The sequence below is a fragment of the Mytilus trossulus genome, chromosome 6 (assembly GCF_036588685.1).
Source record: "Mytilus trossulus isolate FHL-02 chromosome 6, PNRI_Mtr1.1.1.hap1, whole genome shotgun sequence".
Taxonomy (NCBI): Eukaryota; Metazoa; Mollusca; class Bivalvia; order Mytilida; family Mytilidae; genus Mytilus; species Mytilus trossulus.
Genome location: NC_086378.1, coordinates 91,378,951 through 91,388,402, shown reverse-complemented (window position 1 = coordinate 91,388,402; position 9,452 = coordinate 91,378,951). Strand labels below are relative to the sequence as shown.

The window sequence follows — 9,452 nt, the reverse complement described above, 5'->3', positions numbered from 1 at the left end:
TATAGGTCACCGTAATTAAGGGAAGAACGTACATACTTACAGAACAAGGATAAAACTCAATACGGTGGGAGCATTACAACAGCAGTATGACCACAGGAATAAAAAGTGTATATACACTAGATTCATAGAGGTGCTTATAACCTGTAACACATTTTAGCTCCTTTTGTGATATTTGGCATTGTCTTATGAGTCAATCATTTTTTTGTTGTAATCTAAGCCATTCGTTTGATATATTTCCATGTTATATTATCATTGCCTCTATGTTTGGTTAACAAAGCAATCGAATTTTTATTTATATAGGGCATGCTATGCTATAAACTTTTTCAGATGCACAGGTTTTTCTGTAATCTATCTACATTTAGAGGTGAAAATGCAGACTTTTTAGCCAAAGGGTACACATCATGAACCTTAATCATTTCTACAGCACTTCTCTTCATACCCTGAGGAGCTATATTATTCTGAGAAGTAGATGCTGGCACGGTTGCTTTTAATACGGATGCTATATGATACGAATCTGCGATAGTACACCAGAGGTGGTAAAATGTAAATTATTGGAAGAAGACTGAAGAAGAATTGACGTTGGGTTAATGTTTTTTTTTCTCTGTTTTTCTGCTTTCAGTTTGATCTACTTGAGCATGCTGGACGAGTCCTGAAGGTCCTTATTGGAATGTGAATACTTAGTATTTAAATAACGGAATTAAAAGTTTTCAAATGATTTTTGGCATCACCTTCAGATCGATGTTATGACAAAAACAATGCATTTTTTTTACCCCAAATCTGTAGTACTAGAAATCTACTTTTAATATTTAGTACTATTTTGAACTAATGTAATATTAAAGTACCTGTATTTTACAGTACTTTATTTGTAATTGAAATTTAGGGACTGTAATTTTTTGGTTACATCGTGAGATATATAGCATTTTGAAAGTTTATATATTTCAAATATTTTTCAGTTATGATTTGCAAACATGGACTATTGTGATCACCATTGGTATTATTTCTGTACTAAACATTTGTTGTGTTTTCTTTGGTCGGGTTGTTGTCTCTTTGACACAGTCCCCATTTCCATTCTTAATTATAAAAGTAGCTGTGTAAACAGTTGTTGATGGTTCATATCAACCATTAGAAGCTATGTTATAGTAATGTCTGTCATATTTGTGTTCGTAAATAATTTTGATATAAATTAGACCGTTTCATTTCTTTTTTTTTTCGGGCCTTTTATAGCCGACTATCGACTAGGTGTCTTCACACAGTTGAAAGCCGTATGATTAAATCAATAGGTGTCCCATTTGCAATCAAACCACAGTTACACAATGTATTTTCTTGTTCACCATAACTGCAGACTCTTATCTTTTTCTGTTCGTGACCTTCTGCTGTTGTCTTTTTTTATGGTCGGGTTGTTGTCTCTTTAGCACATTCCCCATTTCAATTCTTGATTTTATTTTTCTGCATATCAAGTGTACATATTACGTAAATTGATTTGTGAGAAAATATCATTGTTAATGAATAAGTCATGATCATTGATATAAAGTTTAATATTTGTTTTTAAATGGATTACTGAATAAAACCTTACACAATTATTATATCTCAATTGGATAAAAAATTCCACGCCACAAGAATTACGTTTAATTATCTCATAGTCAAAACAAAAGTCTCAAAACGTCTAGGGATTGTAACATAAATGTATTTATGAATAGTTAATCAGGTGTACAATAAGTGGAACTGTACTAAACAAACTCTGACATAAAAAATAATCAAATATAAACAAATATAAAACCACAATTGCTGTTATGTAGAGGTTCATTTGTTTAAATATTGTAAGCCATGTGGATGTGATGCTTGGTCCGTTTCTGTGTGTGTTACGTTTCGGTGTTATGTCGTTGTTCTCCTCTTATATTTAACGCGTTTCCCTAGGTTTTAGTTTGTTACCCCAATTTTGTTTTTTGTCCATGGATTTATGAGTTTTGAACAGCGGTATACTACTGTTGCCTTTAATTAACATAGATGAAATGGAAAAAATTATCACGCATTTACGTTGTTTACATTTGGATGTCAGAATAAAACGGGCAGGTACAGGAAAATAATGCATGTTCGACACTACCCAACATTTCATTAAGGAACCATATTTTAAGCTTCAATTGGCAAGAGCTAGAAAGGTAGACAATACAATTCATACATGATAGTGAATTATCTTATAGTGAAATGTTTTTAACATTTGCCTTGTTCTTCTACAGCTTCTTCATTTAATATATTTCTGATTTTTGATCTCATCATATTGATGACAAAGTAAATTCGGCAACATGGGTCCTCGATTTTCAACTTTATCATAAAATTAGAAGTTGGTTCCTAAATGGATCTATTCTATAACTTAAAGCTAAACGTCTTTGTTCAAATACATGTCTTCATTGGAGTACACAATTGGCTTCAAATAAGCACCCTTGTAAATGTTAATATCATATTATTGTCCAAAAATAATGCATATTTAAGGATTTGATATTTTGTCATTTTTATTAAATGAAGTTATTTTGTATACAAAGTAATAGAAATGCTATTGCTATGTTAAATTTGTTATATGCTGATATGATTAATTGATTATCAAACTACCATGGACAGTTTAACCCTTTGTGAACCTACTTGACAGAAATCTGCCTTCCAAATTTGAATAGGATTCTGCAAAAACTATGCAGACACTCTTCTTTCTACATCAAAGCGACGAGAGATAGGCCGAGGGATTACAAGTAATACACATGATTCCTCACTGATAATTAGCTAGGGACGGAAACTTACACATACTTTTGAAATAAGTAAGTTTCTGTAGGTATATAATTATGAGCTTACGTCACCAACATTCATCACATTCAAATAGTATAAAATAGTGAAGTATTTGTGATAAAAGGGCTATAGACATGCAAGTGTCAGTTTCCCCTTATGAGGACCAATTTTCTATTTATTGTACCCTTATAAAATGAATTCTTAATTATTACATTGTTTGCCATGAAGTACCGTAAATTCCCAGTGGAATACAAACCAATACCTTAAGTTATTTTACTCCTTTGGCTTCAATGAACTCACATCAACAGACATGTGAATGCATAGAAAAAGTTATAGTTCCTTTCATTTTCTTCTTAAAGTCCAATACAAATTCAATTAGCAATATAAACAAAAGAATAACGAATCAAATAATTCAAGTGTATTTAACTCGTGACCGAAAAACTTTTGATAATTAACAAATGTGCTACGGGCATTCGTGAACGTATTGTTTTATGGTCACTCGTTGAACCTTTTTCTCTTTTTGGATTCTTCGATTATTTATTCTATAACTCTGAACAAGTAATCTCTTCAGTCACACTCTCCAATCACATTCAAACATCTGAGTAATATATATTATATGACTTACAATTCTTTACATCTATAGAATCCTAGATTTGCTTGAAGACATTCACATTTGTATTTACAATCATCAATCCATGTGTCATCCTGTCCATAATATTGTCCCTTGTAAGCACAGGTATTGCTAGCTAAACAGAAGAAAAAAAACATGTTTACAATGTTAATGTAATGTAACCTTTCTTCATTTCATGACATAACCACATAAAGTTTGTGAAGTTTTTTTTTTCTTTTTCTTTCTTTGTCATATTCTTCACCTTTTCTAATCTATTCTTTATTCGTTATTAATTTCTTATTAGTTTCTTATTCGTTTTATAATATACTTATCTATTATACAATTTTATACCTTTTTTTTATTATAATGTAAGATGACTAATGTTAGAGCGGGTGAAAATACCCTGTCAGGGCGAATATATTCTAATGTAAAATAATGTTTAGAGCAGGTGATAATACCCTAATAGGGCGAATGTATTCTAATGTAATATACTGATTAGATCAGGTGTTAATACCTTGTCAGGGCGAATGCATTCTAATGTAAGATACTGATTAGATCAGGTGTATATACCCTGTCAGGGCGAATGCATTCTAATATAAAATACTGTTTAGATCAGGTGAAAATACTCTGTCAGGGCGAATGTATTCTAATGTAAGATACTGTTTAGATGTGTAGAGCAGGTGAAAATACCCTGTCAGGGCGAATGTATTCTAATGTTAGATACTGCATAGAGCAGGTGAAAATACCCTGTCAGGGCGAATGCATTCTAATGTAAGATATTGTTTAGAGCAGGTGAAAATACCCTGTCAGGGCGAACGTATTATAATGTTAGATACTGTATAGAGCAGGTGAAAATACCCTGTCAGGTCGAATGCATTCTAATGTAAGATACTGTTTAGAGCAGGTGAAATTACCCTGTCAGGGCGAACGTATTATAATGTTAGATACTGTATAGAGCAGGTGAAAATACCCTGTCAGGGCGAATGTATTCTAATGTTAGATACTGCATAGAGCAGGTGAAAATACCCTGTCAGGGCAAATGTATTTCAATGTAAGATACTGTTTAGAGCAGGTGAAAATACCCTGTCAGGGCGAATGTATGTTATTGTTAGATACTGTATAGAGCACGGGAAAATATCCTGTCAGGTCGAATGTTTTCTAATGTTATATACTGTTCAGAGCAGGTGAAAATACCCTGTCAAGGCGAATGTATTTCAATGTAAGATACTGTTTAGAGCAGGTGAAAATACCTTGTCAGGGCGAATGCATTTTAATGTAAGATACTGTTTTAGAGCAGGTGAAAATACCCTGTCAGGGCGAATGTATTCTAATGTTAGATACTGTATAGAGCAGGTGAAAATATCCTGTCATGGCGAATGTATTCTCATGTTAGATACTGCATAGAGCAGGTGAATATATCCTGTCAGGGCGAATGTATTTCAATGTAAGATACTGTTTAAAGCAGGTGAAAATACCCTGTCAGGGCAAATGTATGTTAATGTTAGATACTGTATAGAGTACGTGAAAATAACCTGTCAGGTCGAATGTTTTCTAATGTAAGATACTGTTTAGAGCAGGTGACAATATCACTAGAAGCCCGATTTCAGTCTGAAACGGCCATTTTGGTCTGATCACATCTTGATTGACTGGATTTACCGCTAGAGAAATTCGTCCAGATATTTCAGATCGTTTAGTCGCCGTTCAGATCGATAGCCTCATCAGGTAAATCAGTTCGTTAAGGCGTATCAAGACGGAAAAGACTGAATCGTCTAGCGGGTTGTTTAGACCCGTTAAGACAGTGTCAGACCAAAACAGACCATTGATACAAAATTACGTTCAACATGTTCAGACCCTGTTTAGATCCGTTTAGTATACCGGTTTGATAACACGAGTTGCGCCCCTTCTACTCGATAATGCATTTTAGATTAATTTGTATATATGGTTTTTTTTATATTAGGATTTGTTTGAAGTATTATTTTGATTAATTACAAAGAAAAATTAAATCTTCTGTTGATTCTTTATTTCTTTTCTTGTTTTGTCGAGGAACTAATAAATTATTCGTCTATATATGTTGTTTATTTTTTTAATAAATGTTAGTTTATATAAATGTATATTGGTAATTAAATGCAAGGACGTATGTTAATTGTATACACACCAGAATGTATCCAATAAACCTTAAAATGTTGTGAACACCGGTGAAAATGTTTTTCGTATTTGAAGATTAGTCACGGAAAATCCTAAACGTAACCTAAAAAAGTTAAGGATCCACAGAAATGCACCGGAGGCAAATTAACACATGCATATTTTGGTTTTATGTATGACATTTGCTTTAATTCGTTTTCTGTTGATATATGTCCTAGTTAACCGTTGAAGCTGTTGCTTTTTGTTTGCATGTGTATTAATTTAGTGAGATTTACTCTATTTAAGTTGGAAAAAAATATTCCCGACATCCGGAAATTCGAAAAAAGACTTCTCGGATCCCGAAACCTGATCATCATACTGCATTCATTCAGTCTCTGTCGGGACAGTGTTAAAGTATCACCGTATAATTATAATTTTCCGCGTTTCGAAGTATAGAGGAAAATTATTGTACTAACGGTTCTTTCAATATATGTATGGACACGTGATATTAATTGTAGTATCACGTGAATGGTCATTTTGGCGGGTTTATTTCCCTATCAGACCATTCTCTCGCCAACTTCGAACTGGTCAAGATGGACACCGATTTAGACGATTCAATTAAGGCAGTTATTCTACGCGAGGTGAAAAATGCAGTTTCTTCTTCACAGCAAGATCTTCTAAACAGCATAACTACAGTGATGGATAGTAGGCTTTCATCTTTCCAATCAAATCTGCAACATTCACAGCAGGAGATTTCCCAAACTCAGATAGCCAAGCTTGAAGAAACCATGACTGACAATTATAGTTTCCAGCGTAAAGGAAATGAAAACCAGTATCGTCATGAAGTGAAAGTGCTAACCAAGCTGAAAGAAGCTAAAGCCAGCCTGGAAGCTCCAGAGTTAGGAATTGAGTCAGTGCAGACAGCGAAGATGAAGATTGTTGAAGGTATTGACTTAGTGCGTGAAAGGCAAAAACTCATAAAACTTGCCGACTCTTCCCAGCTTGGATGGAAAGTCGTCAGCGAGTACGTAGCTAATCCCATCGCTGACGACTCGGAAGACGAAAAGAAAATGATGAGGGCTCAATCTAGAGCAGAAAGAAAGAGTAAGGCGGAAAAAGTTAAGAAAGGAAAACCAAGACCAACACCTTATAGCAGGAATTCAGAGAAAGAAACCAAATCTGTTAAGCCTGGAAGATGTTTCAAGTGTGGAAATAAGGGTCATTGGGTAGACGAATGTCCAGACATGAAAAATAAGATAAGTAATTCTTATTCACAAATTTTAGTTTTTGATAATATTAATGATATTAATGTAATACAAGGCCGCTTTGCGCCTTTAGTCAGTGATTCAAGCAATAAGTCTGTAACTACAAAAGTAAATACTGTTAAAAATACTCACACGGTGATGTGTATTGATACGAATACAACCGTTCAGCATGAATGCGTCTCGCCAGTTGGTAGACTCAAGGTCAATTTAGGTCAATGGAAATTGATTACAGAAAACAAACACATTATTGATGTTATTGAAAACGGTTATAAAATACCATTCAAAACTGAGCCTCAACACGCTGTAATTAAAAACAACAGATCGTCATTAAACAATAAGAAATTTGTTCAAGATGAGATCACCAATCTTTTACAGAAAAGATGTATTTCTGAGGTACAAAATGTTCCGCAGGTAGTTAATCCTTTAACGGTTGCATACAACAAATCGAGCAAACCCAGACTTGTACTAGATTGTAGACACATAAACATACATTTGTTCAAATTCAGATTTAAGTATGAAGATACAAAAGTAGCCCGAGATATGTTTCAGAAGGATGATTTTCTGTTTTCCTTTGATCTTAAATCGGCTTATCACCATATTGAGATTTGTCAATTACATAGAAGTTTTTTAGGATTTTCATGGGATTTTGAAGGCAAAGTTAGATACTTTGTTTTTAATGTACTGCCATTTGGTTTAGCTACTGCTGGGTACATTTTTTCAAAAGTACTACGAGAATTAGTCAAACATTTGAGATCTGAAGGCAAAAGAATCATCATGTTTCTAGATGATGGTTTAGGTGGTGATCGAGATTTGAGCTCGTGTCTTAAAACCAGTCAAGAGGTAAAACAAAAATTGGAAGTTCTTGGATTCTTGATTGCACATGAAAAATGTAGTTGGTTTCCTTCACAGTACGTGAAATGGTTAGGTTATATTTGGGACACAAAAATAGGAAAAATTTGTGTTAGTGATGAGAGAATTGACAAAGCAGAAAAAGCTGCGAGTCGTATTTTAAGCGAGATTGGAAAAGGAGTACTTTTGTTCAGTGCTCGAACCTTGGCTAGTATTATCGGTCAGCTGATTTCTATGCAAATCGTTTTGGGTGATATCGTTAGACGGAACACAAGATTTTTATATGATTGTGTTCAAGCGCGTGCTAGTTGGAACGCACCTGTTAGAATAACAGTAGAAGCTATTGATGAGCTTGGTTTTTGGAAAAACTCTTGTAGAACACTTAATCTTGTAGGTGTTGATATTTGTTCAGTTAATTTAACTGACATGTATGATATTGAGTTATTTTGTGATGCCTCAGATGTAGGCTTTGGTGGATATTTTTCCACAGTTTTGGATTTTCAGAGTGAAAATCATGAGATTTATGGAAATTGGTTCGCAGGTGAACAATTTGAAAGTTCTACCTGGCGAGAATTAGAGACGGTTAGGAGAATTTTGAACTCATATGATTCATTTCTTGAAAATAAGACAGTTAAAGTAAATTCAGATAATAAGAATGTGACACATATATTGAATGTTGGTAGCAAAAAATTCAAATTACAGAAGGTTGTAACAGATATTCTCAATTCTTGCTCAAAGAAGAATATAGGTTTACAAACAAATTGGGTACCGAGAACTGAGAATAAACATGCTGATTTTTTAAGTAGACATACGGATCCTGATGATTGGAGCATCGAAAAGAACGTTTTCAATGATCTGAGTTGTACATTTGGTCCTTTTACTGTTGACAGATTTTCTACTCATTACAACGCACAAAGCTCTCGTTTTAATTCGAGAATTTGGTGCCCAGGTACTGAGGCAATAAACGCATTTGGTCAGTTCTGGGGAGGTGATACTAATTGGTTAGTGCCACCTCCATCTTTAGTTGCCATGACTATAAACAAGATTATTAAGGACAAGGCTAAATGCATGTTGGTTATTCCTGAATGGAAATCTGATCCTTATTGGCCACTTTTATATAAAGACGGCGGATTTAGAGATTTTATAAAGGAGGTTATTTATTTGCCTAGATACAACCTTATAGTAAAGGGTACCGGTAGAAACGGGATTTTTGGTGAAAATCCTCTAAGATTTAGTATGATTGCTTTATTTGTCAGATTTTAATGAGGATTTTAGCGTTTTTTAGGTTTAAAACTGAGACAGAACGTTGAGAATGTCGTGGAGAGCAGTGGTGTAGGAGAAAACAATGTGTTGAGATCTTTGGCAGGAAAGATGGCTTTGTACATAGTGGACTCGAAAAGCGAAAATACATCAAAGAAGTACTTCGCCGGTTTTAATCGTTGGAAGTCATTCATTAATGAACATGGTTTTTCTGATTTACCAGCCGAACCAGTACATGTAGCGTTATACTTAACATTTCTTATTGACAAACATTCTTCACCAAGTGTATTGCAGTCCGCGGTCTATTCTATAAAATGGGCTCACGAATTGAATGGTTACATAGACCCTACAAGTAATTCATTCATAACATTTCTATTAGAATCGTGCAAAAGGCGGAACGGTAAACCAGTCGTGAAAAAAGACCCAGTTGATAACATTATGCTTAGAGAACTATGTTCTATATATCAGGATTCTAATGATTTATTAGTGATTAGGGATTTAACTATGATACTTATAGCTTATGCAGGTTTTTTACGTTTTGATGAATTAAGTTCATTAACTTGTAGGGATATCAA

The 9,452-nt window shown here is 34.0% G+C and overlaps 2 protein-coding genes across 2 annotated transcripts in view; one reads left to right on the top strand and one right to left on the bottom strand.

Moving 5' to 3' along the window:
• Positions 1-3,403: 3,403 nt before the first annotated feature.
• LOC134723876 (uncharacterized) overlaps positions 3,404-9,452 on the bottom strand; it is a 39,980-nt gene continuing 33,931 nt past the window's right edge. Inside the window, exon 6 of the mRNA XM_063587415.1 lies at positions 3,404-3,518. Coding sequence (XP_063443485.1) covers positions 3,420-3,518 — 99 coding nt within the window. The 3' untranslated portion in view covers positions 3,404-3,419. The remainder of the gene's footprint in view (positions 3,519-9,452) is intronic.
• On the top strand, positions 5,934-8,907 carry LOC134722226 (uncharacterized). The gene has a single exon (XM_063585838.1). The coding sequence runs from the start codon at positions 6,097-6,099 to the stop codon at positions 8,878-8,880; it is 2,784 nt and encodes a 927-aa protein (XP_063441908.1). The 5' UTR covers positions 5,934-6,096; the 3' UTR covers positions 8,881-8,907.